At 41.2% G+C, this 17,546-nt stretch overlaps 1 protein-coding gene across 2 annotated transcripts; it reads right to left on the bottom strand.

The window, feature by feature from the left end:
- Nucleotides 1–540: 540 nt before the first annotated feature.
- On the bottom strand, nucleotides 541–17,102 carry CHST10 (carbohydrate sulfotransferase 10). 2 transcript variants are annotated; one of them, XM_057374848.1, is made up of 6 exons: nucleotides 16,769–17,102; nucleotides 11,942–12,076; nucleotides 9,046–9,143; nucleotides 6,108–6,342; nucleotides 3,790–3,895; nucleotides 541–1,894 (listed from the first exon to the last, which is right to left on the bottom strand). In XM_057374848.1, exons 2-6 carry the CDS (start codon nucleotides 12,039–12,041, stop codon nucleotides 1,357–1,359), a joined length of 1,077 nt encoding a protein of 358 aa, XP_057230831.1. In that variant the 5' UTR covers nucleotides 12,042–12,076; nucleotides 16,769–17,102; the 3' UTR covers nucleotides 541–1,356. The 2 variants fall into 2 exon arrangements, with proteins under 2 accessions (XP_057230831.1, XP_057230832.1); XM_057374849.1 differs by lacking the exons at nucleotides 9,046–9,143; nucleotides 16,769–17,102 and having other exon boundaries at nucleotides 11,942–12,002.
- Between the last annotated feature and the right edge of the window lie 444 nt (nucleotides 17,103–17,546).

Here is a 17,546-nt window from a genome sequence, read left to right as displayed (position 1 = left end):
CATGGTCTGCAGGATGAGGTGGCAGCACACTGATTTTTATTGCTGGTGAACTCAGACAAGAGACTGCTCTTTATAAGACACAATACAAGCACAAGCAAATATGAAGGCTAATCCACTCAATTAAGCTATTTTTTTAATACATAAAATGGGTACACAAATTTAGGTGATGTTCACAATTTTGGCAAATGGCCAATTCACCAAATCAGTAACATAAATGTTGGACATTTTTTACTTGGGACTCTGTAACAGCGAATCACTGGAAAAATCAGGGATTCATCTTGTCTCCTTCTCTCCTTTAGCAGTAGGGAGATGACTTTTCAGAGAGGACAAACTTTGTGTCTTTTGAGGTACTGAACTGAGCAAGGCTGGATATGAGAAAAAGGTGGATCATTAATCCAAGTAATCAGCTATTCAATATGACATCTTTTGTAACTTCTTTATTAATCTTAACTGTTAGAAGAAAAGACAAGTTAAATTGCATGAGAGCATCTTGTGATTATTATATGTGCTCCCACAAGTACAACTCATATTTTAAATTTGCTTTAATGTTTCCTTAGCAGTTTCATATTTCTTCTATGCTCCACTTGCAGATGGTGTTCTCATACAACTTACATAGCCCGGAGTTAAATAATACCTTGAAAATCAAAAGTAGAATTATGAGGCTCAATACATCAGTAGTAAATACAGTAAACACTTGACAAACATACAGAGACAACTGCAGTGTGGAACCAGTTCATTTTCTTAAATCTCTAAAAGCTTCTGTCTAATTAGGYTCATTTTTTGACAAACAAGAATGGAATTAGATCAGCATTATTATTGTTATTATAGCAGTCACAACAGAACCTAGATGGTTATATTTGTCAAGCATTTAATCAAYTTCTAGTCCTGTACTGGCCTCTCATTTACAAAGCTCATGGGAGACTACCTGACTTTCTCATGAGCAGGAATCATTATGTTTACCCACRTGTCAGGGTTAACCTACAGTGAGATTGCCATCTTTGTAAGTACTTCATAATATTTCAAAAACAGCATTCTGTCTGCRGGAAGAGGAAGATCATAGCCCATTTGTTCTCCCTCTTTTTTCCTGGAGGGAAGAGGGGAGAAGTCAAATTCTGTATTTCAGATAASAGAGACATAATTCCTAACAGATTGCAATGTCATATACTGAAAACACGTTTCAGAAACAACAACTATAAGCCCCTATTTGTTCATATGACAAGTATTTCAATGAAAAGTGGWGCAACATCAAAAAGCTAGAAAACAAATGGTCATTCTCAGCTCTGTCAGTGTTGCAGCTGGTATTCACGCAGGTGTAGATTAATCCATGAGACACTTTTTCAGATCTTATCCCAGCTGTCAGTTAAGCAAGAAATCAGGCTCACGATAACCAAAGAGTTTAAAATCACCTTCAAAGCGTGCATAGAGGCGTCKTATGTCTCTCTTGCTAATTCCTGAAAAATACCGCTCTACTTTTGTTCTGTTGTACACTGTTATGCCTGGTGGGATGGTGGGGTATGACACCAAGTGGTCTATGCCAGCTGCTTTCAAGATATACGGAGCATCGTCCTCCAGGGTTTCATGGTGTCCGATCACACTGTATGTGATTTCACAGGGAGCACAAAGTTCCACATACGTTACCCAGTGAATGATGTGATCACCAAACTGAACGTCCAGCCATCGGTGATTAGGGTCACCCAGGTAGCGCACAAAATCCTCAAACTGCAGCCCTTTGGTCTCTGTGCGATTCCTTCTATATTTACGAATGATGCCRGGAGCAATTTCATGCCGGTACCAAGGTTCAAACCGAGGGTTGTGCACAAACTTGTCTTTAAATGCAGAAATAAGTCTTTCAAATGGATCTCTAACAATAAAAAACTTGAAGTATAAATTCAGTCTAAACAGAAGAAAAAACAAAGAAAGAATTAAGGGAAGTGTTTAGCATATACTTACAAAATGTACATAAACTCTGACCACAGACACTGCAATGTGAATCTTAGAGCACTTGCATAGTCTATCAATATAATAATCAACAGGACTAGAAATACAATTTTATATCTTCTTACAAGCAGTTTTTGCATACAGGACAAAGAGGAAATAATTTATCCTAGTTTTCACATTTTATTCAAACTGGAGGAGTTTAGGTTATGTCCATTCATATAAAAAGGAGACAAAAGATGCTGAGAGCTCCTAGACAAAGATATTTGTAATGCCATGTGATCAAGCTCAAAAAGCAAAATACATAAGGACATGGGGAAAAGTGCATTGGTTGGTGCAGCTAAATGCATAGAGAAGGCTGCACTTTTCACTGGCAGGCAGTTAGATAAATTGYTGCTTAAGTAAAAAAAAAWWTTAAATGGTATYTTATTTGATGTTTTGTCACACTTTCAATAATAGCTGAGAATACCATTGAAACATGAGACCACAGTTTTCAACAGAATTTCATGCATTACTGTGATACTGTAATATGTAATATTCTGTAGTCAAATTATCTGTAGGAGGAATAAATTGAAAACAAAGTTTATTTCAATAAATAGTTAAGAAAAGAGATTGAGAACACAAGCCTCACTGAAATAAGGATTGATGGACTGGATGTGGATGGACTCTTTTCCGCCTCTAACGCACTTGAATCATACCTCAGATTCTCCTGACTTACTCCTAGCCAGGCAGGGCTAGAGGTAAGAAAACTAAATCAACAGATCCATAGCATCCCCCTTTCTACACTGAAATCTCTGGTAATTTCAAAATTCCCAACCCAACCCATRTTACACACCTCAAGCACAGCTTCCAAGCTGAGCAGAATGCAGCAACCCAAGCAATAATGGCATTCAACTTCATATATCCTAACTAGGGCTCAGCCCCAGGTGAATAGGTACTTTCTGCAGGGCTGCTCACTGGGAGGGAGAACAGATCCACGTTCTCAAGAACATAGTGACAATATTTTCCTTTGCACAGTATCAACACAATCAGTGACCCCATTTCTAYAGGCACAGCTGTGATAAATGTCCTTGAGCCACTGCACTCAACAAAAAAACATGGGCTGAGCTCTCCTGATACCTGTCACACGTGCAAGTGGCTGACTTTTCAGAATGATGTCATGCACATAAACCCCATGCAAGCCCACACTTCCAACTGTCYACTGTCATCTTATGCCCTGTTCTCTCCATGCTGCCACCCCTGACAGAGATTATCTATCTGGCAAAGGCTCTAGTAGAGATGAGAGCAGGCGCAGCTAAAAATCTAGCCAAAATAATGTAGAAGTTCTACWGTAGAAGTTCAGAGTACTTTTTGTCTCTGAAAATAACTAGAAGCACTTAAACAGGCAGACAAAATGGTTCAACTGAACRGAAAATATGCTGGGGCTAAGGAGCACTAACAATTTAAACCAAATCAGTTCAATCCCAGTAATTAAGTCTGCTGCAATGACAATCTTACCTGTAGGTAGTAAGGTTTACCATACAAGACATCAGGATGGGTCCAATTAAASAGTCAGTTCTGAAGRTCAACTATCTAACAACTAAGTATGYATTGAATTATAGAAACYCTATATCCACATGGAGTTGAGTGGCTCACCTAACTAGGTTACAAATTACACTGGTGTTCTCCTTCAAAGCCAGTAGGAAGGCAGACACATTAATATCTGTGAGGATAACAGAATAGTGCCATAATACAAGTGGTGGAGCCGAAACCCTGCTGTCCTCAGTTTCAGATGCAGACTTCAGCTGTACCCTTAATTGCTCATAACACCACTGACCTCAAATCCCTCCCACACCCACTGGAAAGGCCACTTACCGTTTTTTAATTTCAGAGTCACTGAAAGAGGACAAGCGTGGAAGGCCATTCTTCTCATGATCATGTACAATGTTTTCTGGGATCTCTTCTATGGAAGAAAATGCTCCTAGACAAATCAAAACAAGAGAGCAAGTGATTCTTTCAAGGGAAAAAACAGTGAATATAAGCAAGCATGTGTGCGTTTGGCTGACAGCTTTATGTCTTTCTCTTTCCTGTATTTTTACCATTTAAAGTTACTATGTTTAAAACTGTTAAATTATGAGAGATTCTGACTGCGAAGCTGAAAACTGTTAAAATTCTTTACAGTATGTGACATCAAGGTCCAAGACCAAATGGCCCTAAAATTCTCAGAAAAGCACATTATACAAATTTAATCAGCAATTATGTCTAAGCCTGTAACTCCTCACATGTCAGTGTCCCCATTCTCTTTCCCTCTGCCTGCACATACAAATGGAGGGAGACTTTAAGGATTAACTCAGAAGAAGGAACCAGCTTTTTGGCTGAGCTTCAACCACCAACAAAAAATAAATGCTATGAGCTGCTTTTGGAACTGCTTCAGTGCAAAAGTACTTTGCTGTCAGAATCCATAAAGTTTTTTTTAACAAGTATGCTTTGCTGAAACAAAAATTCCAATCACAGAATACTACACAGATTAAAAGGCACTAAAATTAACAACAAAAAGTCTCCAGATACTCATTTCTGCAAGCACATAAGCTGACAAGAAAACTAACGTCACTTAACTCTGCTGCATTCATTTTAATATCCTGATCCTGGAAGGTTTTATGACCTGGAGAAACATCTAATGTGGCCCTTGGGCTTTAGCATAAGCCTTCAYACAACAGCATCGTTTCAGAGTATCAACCTGCAACAAGCACAGGGTGCTACAAAACAAGSCCATTAGGTGAAAGCCTCTACAGCCTTCCTGTTTCCAGAAAYGAAGTGAATAATGCACACCACTCAGCTGCTCAGTTTTCTAATTTTTTTTTTTTTTTTCTGGAGAGGGCAAGGGGTGACGGGTGGGGACTAGGGTTGTATTTTACCGATTTCAGGCTTTCAATTGTMTTTTTTGGTACCACAGGTGAATTGCATGAGGACAACAGATGTCAGTCAGCCTCAGAAACTGATACTTTGCATTCATTCAGAGGACATATTCATTCAGTACCAGAAGTAGCAAAGTCAGCTCCCCCTCAGTGCCACAGCTGCACTGCCCCATCCTGACCCTTCAAATACCACTTAGGTATTTGGGCACAAATTATTCCCCTTCAAGTATCAGTCCTGCCTTCTGAGACTATCCAAAGAATAGGTCAACCACAGCAGTAGCCTTCATCAGCAGATACCAGTGCACTGGCAGCTTAAGGCAAAAGAGACCAGTGTTTATGTGGGAGCAATTTTCTGTCATTATCCACCATGACAAGGTGAAAAGTTCCCCGCTGTTTAGAAGTGAACCATCCTCCACTTGGCACAGCCAATACATCCCTGCCCATCCTAAGGCATTCTTTGTGTGTTATCTCTGCTGATAAGTGCAGGTACTTCTAATTGCACTCATATAGTTCCATATTTAGTACTTTGAGGGTGGCTTTCATAGGTATTAGGATGCAYGTACACACATAGGTATGAGCACATCTCTAGATTTTTAGCTTACATCCATATATCAAGGATGAAACTAACATTGAAGTTTTTAATGTTAGTACTGCTCACTAGAAAAGTTTTGCTAAGGGACAGTTCATTTGTTTGCATTCAAACACACTAGTCACTTTATTCCTTCTTTCACCATCTTTAATTACACATCTTTAATAACACATTGGGTTAAGCACCTCAGAATCTTCATAACTGTTATGATGATTCACTGATAGAAATACACAAGATTTCAGCAGTACAGACCAACAGCGGCTGCCAAGTTTTAACTGGCTTTCTTCATGGCCAAAATCTCTAGTTAAAAGTCACTGGCCTTTAGTCAGAAATTTCACATTATTGTTACTCAGGAATTAYGATACCTTGTCACATACTTTCAGAGACTATGAATTAGTGTCACCCTTTCAAAGATAAGAAAACTACCTACCACATGCATATGGGTACTCTGTCATGACTCAAATCACTTTAGAGTCAAATAATAATACTTATTTGCACAGAATGAACAGATCTTATTTTAAGGGGATGTTTTGAAAGGACTAGAAACAACTCTGATAAATGAAAAGCTGAAATTAAGTACCAGTGTACAGAAAAGCAGAAAGAATCCATTTTAGTGTTGCCCCAGTTAGAGCAATTCTGTTCCCTCCTCCTTCTTAAAGAAACCCACAAACCCACAGAAGAGTAGATACCATTTAAAACGATCAAGACTTTTTTCCACTGAGTGTTGCCCACTTTTGGCGTCTGACAAAACAGGATCTTGTGCTTGTCACACACAAATATTCGGTCCAAGACGAATTTGGAAACTGCAGTATGAGAGAGATCTCTCAATGCAGTGTCTCTGCAGACATTCCTGAGAAGCTCAAGTCTTTCCATATGAACCAGGGGTTGGTGGATCAGATTTCCTGAAAAAGCTTTTCCAGTTGGCTACATGAAATGCAGAGGGGAAAGAAAAAACAAAAGGGAAAGACTTTAGTTTTCAGATCAAATTCTAAAGTATAAAAATCCCCAAACTGTGCACCCTAATGACTCCCAGATTCACGACTAAAACTTTGCTGTGTACTAACTAAAGGGGTAGCCCACAGTTTCCTTCCTGTGCTGCTGCTGTAGACATTGGTTCAACTCTTAAGCCATTACATGGMAGAATACATTAGTAAGAGCTTTTCCATACAACAATTTAAGTCTGCTGCACAGCAGCAGGGTCTTATCTGTGTGGACAAAACATGCCTTGATCAAATACTGAACCCCTCACAGAGCTTCAACAACCTATAAGAAAGCTTCTGAGAGGTTGGGACAGGAACTTCAACATAAATGATGCCTTAAACTCTGAGAAGATGGGGCTGACCCATGGTGTGATTCTTGGGGATGAAGGGTTAAGAGTTGGATTCAATGATCCTTGTGGACCTCTTCSAACTCAGAATATTCTGTGACCCATCTGGCTGGGGAAGAATTTAGGATAAAAGTTCTGCGTTGTTTTCTAGCACCTGAAGGCATTCAGTRTTTCTATTTATCCAAGTTGAAATAAAATTAGGTGAACAAAAATGCAAACAATGAGCATCAGTGCTTACTGTGACAAATAAAAAAAGGAGGCAGAATACCTCTCCCCAAAAATGGATGAGCTGTTTCACATGTTTCATTTTTCTGAGACCAAGACAAGAACCATAACCATCTCTTGCCTCACAGCTAGTGGAGTGAGAGGAAGGAGTTTCTGTGATTAAGAGGTGATGGGAAAATTTAAATTTCTACTGAAGAATTTTCACCTTTCCACTAACTGAATGACAATCCTCAATATCAATACAGACTAGAGAACAAGCTGATTGAGACCACCCCTTGCCAAGGACTTGAGGATACAGGTGAGTGAAAAATTAGGTGTGTGCTGGCAATATGCACTTGCAGCCCAGAAAGCCAACCACACCCTGGGCTGCATAAAAAAGCACTGTGTCCAGCAGGTCAAAGGAGGTGATTGTTCCCCTGTGCTCTGCTCTACTGCCACCTGCAGTGCTGCATGCAGCCTTGGGGCCCCAGCACAGGACAGACGGGAACCTGTCAAGGGAAGATCTGGACGAGGCCAGGAATATGGTCTGAGATGAAGCACTGCTCCTATAATGACAGGCTGAGAGAGCCTGTTCAGCCTGGAGAAGAAGAGGCTCCAGCAAAACTTCATTGAAGCCTTTCAATGCTTACAGGGGGCTTGCACGAAAGACAGAGAGACCTCCTACCAGGGCCTCTAGTGACAAGACAGGGGTAATGGTCTYCAWCTGGAAAAAGRCAGGTTTAGAYATTAGGAAGGAWTTTTTTCCTATGAGGGTGGTGAGGCACTGGRACAGGTTGCTCAGAGAAGCTGTGGATGGCCCACCCCCAAAATGTTCAAGGCCGGGCTGGATGGGGCTCTGAGCAACCTGRTCTCATGGAAGATGYCCCTGTCCAAAGCAGAGGGATTGGAACCAGACAATCTTCAAAAGTCCCTTCCAACTCAAACCATTCTGTGATTCTGTGATTTTAGGTACCATGTCCAAGCTACAAACGAAAAAAGAATTATTTTACTTTTTGTCCCAACCTTCCATAAGGAAAAAAATTCTACTTTTTCTGTTTGTTCTTCTCCAATAACCCCTGCTCAGAATGTAATCTGAACAGTCTGCCAGATTATTTTATCTGTCCAAACAATTATTTCTGCATGCAACCAAAATKATTGCTGTTATTCTACATTTCATGCTGTCAGGAAGTCAAGAGGAAATTGGTTTAGGTTCAGAAAACTTGTCTTCCATAGTAGTAAAGCTAGCTACTAAAACTCACCACACAAATTTGCCAGCCTTCTACTGAACGAAGTGTTTTTCTCAAGTAGTTTGAGGCTAACTCATATTTCATGTTTTTGAAAAATGAAAACGAAAAGAGTTATGTTTATACAGCTAACCTACCTTTCACACTGMATCACAAAAATACTTCAAACATAAGATGACTTATGTACTAATGCAAAAAAAAMCAAAACTGGATTTAGCCCACTCTGCAACTGGTCTCAAATTTACATTTGTATAAAGGATTTTTAATTTCCTTGTCAATTAGCAAGTACCACTTTTATTGCTGAAAGCACGGAACTATGCATCGAAAAGATCAACTGGTATTGACTACTATTGTGTTCCTGTTCTACTTTGGAAAARTCCTGAAATGTGAAGCACAAAGAGCACAAAACATGAAAAAGAAACTGACATGATAAAAAGAAACACATAGATTGGGCAGAGATCTAAGAGAATAGAGGAGACACAAGCTTGCCCTCAACAACCACAAACCTGATTGCTATGGCAAGACAGAACATAAGTAATCCAGAACTGGGCCATTATATTAAAAAGGTTAACAAAAATGACTGTCCTGACTTGATAAAGGAGTACTGTAACAATTTTCTCCTAGAAATGGGAAAACATTAAATTGAATCATTCAGATGAAACAAGACAGCAGGTTACCGTAACAAACCAGCTTTGTGAAGTTAAAATTAATTCTGTCGGCTCTATCTAAATAGAACAGTCTGAATAAATAATTCCTGTCTAGCAATTCATCTTAACAGCTGGAAGCCCTTCTCTAATCTCCAATTTTCTTCTACTCTTCAATACATGCAACCCTTATYTCAACAGTATGCACCTGGAATTCTTCAGGCCAATGTTTTTCCTCTGGCACATGTACCTCCTCCACTTTTGTCACAGCTGTCAGTATCAATGACTCTTGCTTGGCACCGTAGCCTAAAGAAAGGAGAGAGATAACAGCAATACACAAGGTGAGGGGAAGGCACCTAWTTCTGCTTTACAACTCAAACACATGAACTTTACTTTCTGTATTAACCTTACAAAACATTAGGATTTGTTTCTACATGGATAGGTGCTAGACAAGACAGAAACACACTATAAATATTTTAAAGGATGTACTCTGTGGGGAATATTGGATGCAACTTCRTTTGAGTTTTATCAAAGAAACATGCCCATTATATTTTACTTAGGTTTTTTGTTTTTTTGCTTTGCTTTTTTCTAAAAACTATGCTGAGACTATGCTAATAAGTCTTGAATTGAAGTATCATGGTTGATAGACRATTTGGTATAACTATATGGACTTGCATAGGACATTTTTATTTTTCAACAAACTTCCCAAAGCATGTCCAAAGGAAAAACTTAATCTATCAGGTTTCTCTCTCCCCTTACACTAGTACAAATGCTTCTTCTTTTGTATACTGTTAATCTTAGAAGAAGAAATGTGTTGTTATGGACACCCTTTTATTTCTGTGTTGCTCTAAGTAAGCACCTATAACCAACTGCAAGTAAAGATCCCCTCTTCCTTTATTACTGGACTGATGGCTTTCCTTAGAGATTCTCACAACAACAACAAACTCAGCTGATACTCTTGCTCTCTTTTAGTGATTTAAGGGCAGATAATATTTGAGACCAAATTAAAGCATGTAAGGGAAGAACCCTTTTCATCTTTTGCTTTTAGTATGGTATAGAAAAACAAAAAATAACACAAAGTCTACACAGTGCAGAAAGATCAAAAATAATTTGAAGCAGCTTTCCCTAACTACAAATCAAAAAGAACATGATTTCTCCCTGAAAATTTATTTCTGTCCACACTGGACTACTCTTTCCTTCTAGAAGATTCTTCTATGAATAGTATTTCTTCATCTGCATCCACAGTGGCTTACTGTTTTATGGTTGAGAAAATGTGTGTACTGACTATGTAATTTTCTTGAGGGAATACTCTACTCTGCCTACACARGATTTTAACAACAGGCATGCATGGAAAAGCAAGTTAAAACTGAAAGCAATGTAAGCATCCAAGCAATCAGATACTGTAATTATTGCTGTCCACAGATTTACTTCATGGTATTCTTCTGTAAAATACAAATAATCTGATTCAGTAAAAGAGCAGCTAAACTATTTTTCACTACCATTGTGTAGCAAAAGAATGCTTATAGATGCTACTAGGAATGATGGACAGAAACTTGCTCCTTCTCCTCAAGAAGTTCCCATTGCTCACGCACCCAAGACATCAGTAAAATACTTAAACAAAAGAACATTGATTCATTGAGCATCTGCTGGTTTTATTCTATCTGCAAGAAGACACATCCAAATAAAAAAAAAATCTGACAAGCCATATTTTATTAAGTCTAGAATAAGATTTGCCATCCAGTTGGACTTCCTCCAAAATTCTGTTGGTATATTCGAAGAATTCCCCTTCATTAGTTCTATTACAAATACTCCAACTCCAGCACATATATACACTTAACCACAGTCATGCCTTTGCAAGAAAAGCTTAAGAATTTATGTGTCACCTGCTCAGAGAACTATTTAAAAGGAGAGGAAGATTCAGCATAGAAAAAAAAAAAAAGAGAAAAAAACTTGGCAAGCTAAGAAAACAAAAAGCAAGTAAATGCAGAGGGTATGCTCCAGTAATTATTTTTTAAAACTACATTTTAATTTTACTGACAAATTCTGATTAACAGAATGACTCAAAGAATACTTGAGCTGGAACACAAGAGTTGGCATAGAATGAAATACTGGAAGATTTAACTACCTAACATATGACTAGCTGATTTGCAGACATACTGGGAAAGAACAGCTGTGTCCGATAAAAGCTATGTTACTGTAAAGTTCTCCTCTCTAAGACTTGCTGAATAAATCTTCACATAGATGCATACTATTTATAACGGTAGACCTAATGGATTTATCCATCATCAAGTTTTTTAAACACATGGCACTACTGTCAATGCTTCAAAAGTCACTTTTTTTTTTTTTTTGTGTATCTCAGGAAGATGCAGAAACACAGATCTCTTAAGACACTAAGTCATACCATCACCTTCACCCAAAACTCTCAGTAGGAAGGATAGCTTTGTAAGAGCAGCTCCCCAAAAGACAAAAAACTACATGCTTTGTGGTGTCATCAAATGGCTTGAATTCCTCATCATCTAAATAACATCTGGGCTACTTAAGCTAAGCAAAAGCCTATAAGCTGTTTACAAGTCAAACAGCAGGGGATAAAACTGAATGCAAGAAGCAGGGCAGAGGTGGCTAGGCAAAGTGCATTGCAAATGCAATAAAACCTTCCATAAGTTTTATATAATGCCTCAGCCACAAGACAAGCAGTCACAAAAAGACAGAAACTAATATCATGTGATACTGTCTGAGTCTCCTGTGACATTAAATAGGTAATTGTGGTCTGTTACTTTGCACATGACTTCTACACCTCCTAGACAAAGATAGTGAAACTGAATGTATTTGAAAAAGTAGACCTATGAAGACAGTACTGCCAAACATGATCCATTCTGTTCCTAACAATCCAAAAAAAGCCCCCATTATGTTAGTTTTGCAGACTTCTAGCATGAAAAGAGAGAGCTGAATATCAGCATTGTCACTTCTAGAAATGTAATTGCTCTGTTCTCAGTCCTACTGTAGAAGYGGTAACATGCTAAGAACTACTTTTCATAGGAAGGAGTTATTTGTGTGAAGCACTATTCAATTTTCTGTCTCACATCAAACATTAAAGTTGAACTTACCATCTGGGTCTTTAAAAGTCAATGTGATAAACTTGCTAGCAACCATGAACATGAATATCACCCAAAAGCATGCAGCTAGCAGAAGCCACTGGTGGTGCATGTTGTCAGACGTGAGCCATATAAAGTTGGCACTTCCTGTTTGAAAGAGGAAAGATCAACACATTAATGATTGTTGTTAAAGTTTAGAAAAATAACTTTCCAGAACCAAAAAGAAAAAAAAATCTTTAATAGGTATACAAATGTCATAAAACAGCAGTAGATTTCACTTTTTATTTTTTGTCCATTCAGCTGTATTTTTAGCCAAGGTTAAGGCTGAGGCAATGGAACCACTGGCTGCTATCAAAAGGAGSCTTCACTCCTCCTTCACCCCTGGGTACACATTCCCAGGCCTCTCCTTGTGCTGGGAATAGCACTGTCTATCTGACTGCTTGGTAGGACACATCAGCAAAACCCCCGATTTTTTTTAAGAGGAGTTTCTTTTTGATTCAGCTTAGCAAGACAGCCCATTGTAGGAAAGGAAGGGAGAATGAAGAAAGCTGTGCTCTCAGTGGTAGATGTAACATTAACACTATACTCGGTTATGYCATGTCAGCTTATGACACATAACATGGACTATTCTCCTGCCCAACCTACAGAAATTACAGGATGGAAGCGACCAAGCTGGAACACTAAGCTTAACCTGGCCAATTTTTTTTTTTTGTTTCCTTGCAGCAGTGCCTACTACCTGTAGCTGTATCCTTGCAGATAAGCCTCAAAGACAGAATYTCCTCAGGAGTTTAGGAAAGGTTACCCAAACAATTGAGACTGCAGTTTTACTGTGCAAAGAAACCATCCACAGGAACTGACTGAATACAGTTCTATCCTGATTTTTGAAACTGCAATCCTAATAAATTATTTTCCATGACTGGAAGATTAAATATAAGCAAACCAATCACAAAAATACTGAAGTCGCCAGTCACTAAGAGAAATGGAAAAATTTAAGCTATCTTTTGCTGAATTTCCAGCTTCTGATGGGCAATAAACACAGGGCTGGACAGCAGGTATCTGTGAAAGCTCCACTGCAAATAAAAAAACAACCCACAAACAAAACCTACAAAAATACAGTGCTATTGTCTCTACATTGCTGGAGATATAGGACACCTGAGGGGCTGAGTTCAGGTGCTGAAAAGAGTGAATGCTTCCTTTTGAGGACACAGGCAACACAACATCAAAACATTAACCACACAGGATCTAATACAAAAGTCTCATACAATGACATCCTCACAAAAATCCCCTAACTAGCAATAGGATCAAACTCAGCCCTAAAGCAGCCATCTGCAACTTCAATGAGAGTCACATCTGTATTGCTGGTGATTACAATTTCTATATACATATTTGAGTGAACTGCCAAGGAATAAGAGAAATGCCCTTATTCCCAGTTAAGATGGTAAAAATGTGTTAGTTAGTACTTATAAGGAAGTATTTATAAGTTTTTCAGTCATGTATCAGTATTCTACCTTCTTCATTCCCACAAAGCTTCAGTAACAGAAGAAAGCCTGGTTTCGATGTCATTTCAGCATGCCCACCTACAACATCACTACTACTGCTACAGGTGCCAACTGCTTTTCCAACTAGCTTTTGCCTCCCAGCAATGCAAATGTTTCCAGGAAGAGTTTTCTCTATAGTTGTAGGCATTGAACCATCTTCCATGGTATGTTGAAAGCCTGTGAAGGCAGTCAAGAAGCTCCAAACAGGTTTGGGATCCAAATGATGTATGCAAAATGGGTAAGTGGAGGAGAAGAGTATCTCCAATTAAAGGAAAAAAACCCCATAATTTTTAGCCAGGGTGGCAGTGTTCAGGCCTGTTTTTATTTTCTCAGTGTAGTATTTCTCAGCTTGGCTTCGGAAAGTTCATTTCTTTCCACCTCTTCTTTTATGAGTTCATTTATAAGTACTTCTAAAAACACCACATCTAGGTATCAACTGTCTTTTGAACAATTACAGGTGCTTTGACCTCCATAAAGACAATGTCATCTCCTGGTTTTTGCTGCAATTCCCTGGATGACAACTGAGYATGCAATGCCCAAAACATGTTTATTCTTCATGATCTTGAAAACTGTTGACCAGGAAAGAGAAATATGGTATGAATTTCAGTGGACTGGCCTCTTTTCAGCTAAGCAGCTCAAAGCTAAGCATGTTATTCCCAACCCACCACTGTACTAGTGTAGAGCCTGCCCTAAGATTCATACTAAAAACCACCAGGTCTCAAAGATCCTCCTTTTTTTTCAGTCTGCCACAAAATCCACCACCTTCCACTTAAGCACTGAGATTTATCACCTTTACTTTCAGTCATCACATTCATTTCCAACTCTCACAGATGACAGAAATTCAGATCGGATATCAAGACACAAAAATGTAGCAAYGACATTTTAAACTTTTTAGGTAGCTCTGCTAAAACCACAAGAACCATTCAACATTCAAAACACTGAATGCAGCAGACTGACAAAAGCTTGCAGAGAACACTCTGCAGGAGGAAAACCTCTAACCATCAGCTACGGGCTTTTCAGAGATATAATGAAAGGTCTGGGCCAGACCTTTCTCTCCAACTCAGTGCATTTGCTCTACATAAAGGGTAGAAATGGTCTCCAACATTCATAGCATCCCTGCTAGTCTGCCCACTTTCATAATGGTGATGGATGCACACCACTCAGTAAGGACAATTGATCTATACCCCCTTATGTAATTTATGTATTGGATTTCTAAGCAATTGTGTTAAATCACATGGGAAATGCAGTTAGAGAGGACCCTGCTGCCAGATCCTGTGCTGTAGGGACAGGAGAGCATTTCAGCCAAAGTCGCCAACAAACAGGACAGTTCTCTCCCCCAGGACAGGGCTCAGAGATCAGGAAGGGGGCAGCTACAACCATAACAACCATCACTTTTACCCTWCAATACATGGAAGCTGAGCAGAAAATGTTAAGCAGTATTGCCTACTCTTTTGTTTTAATGTGCACAGGAAATACSCAACCATACTAATGAACGTAAGAGTCTTGTCAGATAATCTGTCATAATGTAATTGCAACTGTTACTACTTGTTACTCACTTGTAGCATCCTGAAGTATATCTGTATCAGCAGCTCATCATCAGTCTCAAGAAGCAGAACTATCCAGGGTTACAGACAGGAGTACCTCAAGCATTATGCTCACTTAAATGCAATGATGAGTAATTTTATTTTTTAAATAATGTGTTTATGYAGTTTCTCTGCATCTACTTTATGTTTTTATTGTTTTCACACAGGGCAATTCTATTTCCTGTTTTATCTCCAACCTTACAGCATTTATTGTTGTCTCTCCTGCACTTATTTTCTAGTAAATACATGTACTAGCTTCTCTTTTTTCTCTTTAATATATTCCTTCAGCTTTCAAAATGATCTACTTCTGACTGTCTAAAACATGGTTTTTCTTTACAAGTAGAAAAAGCAAGAAATATGTTGATAGTTTAGTCCCTTTTCTCACAATGAAATACACAAGGGGTTTTCGGGTTACTCTTTCTCCCTTGTATTGCAATCCYACACTTTTTAGAAGCACAAGATCTCAAAACTCACGTCCCCATCCATTCTGCCATCCTTACCTCTCAGGACTACTTACCACAAACACAACCCTCAGATTAGCCAGATGAAGAGTTTTGAATGAGAAAAAATGGGATCATCAACATACACACACACAACCATGAACACAGAGTTGCAGGCTTGACCCATGGCCCACAAGTAACCTGCTAGGTTGGATAAACACTCATTCTTTGCAGGAGACTTCTGTCTTCAAGTGAATGATGGGACAAAGTGCAGAAGATTTAAGCAGCATTAAAACTCAGCGCACGGTCTCTGCTCTGTAGCTTACACTGCTTGCACAGGGGCTCCTTGGCAGGACAGTTCCCGCACGCATCGTGAATGGCAGTGACACACCAGGAGGCTCAAACTCCCAACTGCTTGCCCATTAACACATGACTAATGACGTAACTGGAAATGGAACTGGTAGGGAAGGACAAACAAYAGCTAACTGGGACATCTAATCCATTTTCACCAATGCTTCCTTTATGTTATCTTACAGGTAAGAAAATTTGGGCAATTTGTCACGCTTTGGACAAAAGAAATTTTGGACTAACATCTACCATACAGGATCCTTTGGCAAGTTGCATGGTGCTACTAAACGTTGTAACTTACACCATAACTGGTTCTTTCCTAAGGTTTTCGTCTTCCCGAAGGCACGAACAGGCCGGTGTGCCTRCTCTTCCAGCTGCTGCTGGAGAGCGGAGCGCAGTTCACCTGTCAGCGAGATGTGAACCAAGGCCCGGGGCAGCAGCACCTGCAGCGGCTGCGAGACCCACCCCAGCCCGGGGCAGGCCCGGCACCCTGCCGCCGCTGTGCCCTGCCTGACAGACACCAGCTCCCACTCCAGCGGGCACCAACCCCTCACAGCCGGGAACGGCAGCGCTCCTCTCTGCCCTGCGTGCAGGCTTTCATTCACTCCGTAAGAACAGAGCGCTCCCCGTCAGGAACACGGGACAGGGCCGTGCTCTGACCGCCAGGGGACGAGCCGAGCCAATGCCCAGCCCCAGCCCGGCTCCGGGCGCAAGGACCTGGGCCGAACACTCGTAAAGTTTTCCCTTTCTGGAGGAGGAGGACTCCCCGAGGCTGGGCGGGCTTCCCCTCACCCCCGGCAGGGACGGACAACACATGTCCGCAGCGCCCGCTGGCCTCCCCGCCCGACGCGGGGTGCCGGAGCAGCCTGTCCCCGGGCTGCCGGCCGCCAGGCCTCCCCCCGCGGCCCTCCCGGCCCCYGCCCGGCTTACCGAGCCTCCAGCGCCGCTGCCCGCAGCCCCGGCCCGCGGCGGGGTCCCGCCTCACTCACTCACTCGGCGGCACGGCCGGCCCGCTCGGGCGGCTCTGGCTGCCGGCGCATCCCCCCGCCCGGCTGCGGGCGGCGGCGGCGCCTCCCCGGCCCCGCTCAGCCCCTGCCGCCGCCGCCCGGCCCTGCCGCCGCCGCCTCCATTTCCTCCCGGGGCCGCGGGCAGGCCCCAGCCCCGCCGCCGGGAACGGGAGGAAGGTGAAGGCCGCCGCGGGGACGGCTCGGTTCGGCAGCGACAAGACGCAGCGCCGCACCCGGCCGCCCGAAGGCGGGAGGGAGGGAAGGAGGGATGGAGGGCGGGCTGGACAGCTCTGCCCTCCCCTCCCCGCCYCTGCCCTCCTTCCTCTCGAGCGTGGCGTTACAGCTGGACTCGCCGATATACACGTGCATACGTGTGTTTGGGTTGGTACGTTTGTTTGTTTAAATATCTTTCGTAGGTCTCTAAAGCTCGTATTAAAAAAAAAAAAAAATGGAAATCACAGAGTCGTTTATATTGGAAAAGACCTCCAGGACCTTCGAATCCAACYGTTACTCCAGCACTGCCAAGGCCGCCACTAAACCGTGTCACCGAGTATCACATTCTTGTGGTWTTTGAACGCTTCAGGAAGGTGATTGCACTACTGCCCTGGGCAGCCTGTGCCAGTGTTTGACAACCCTTTCCATGAAGAAATTTTCCCAAAAGCCTGACCTAGATCTCCTCTGGTGCAACTTGAGGTTGTTTC

This window comes from Malurus melanocephalus, unplaced genomic scaffold (genome assembly GCF_030028575.1).
Source record: "Malurus melanocephalus ecotype Western Australia unplaced genomic scaffold, MMel_1.1 scaffold_234, whole genome shotgun sequence".
Classification (NCBI taxonomy): Eukaryota; Metazoa; Chordata; class Aves; order Passeriformes; family Maluridae; genus Malurus; species Malurus melanocephalus.
The sequence above is the reverse complement of the archived record's forward strand: the minus strand, read 5'-3'. Positions and strand labels throughout refer to the sequence as shown.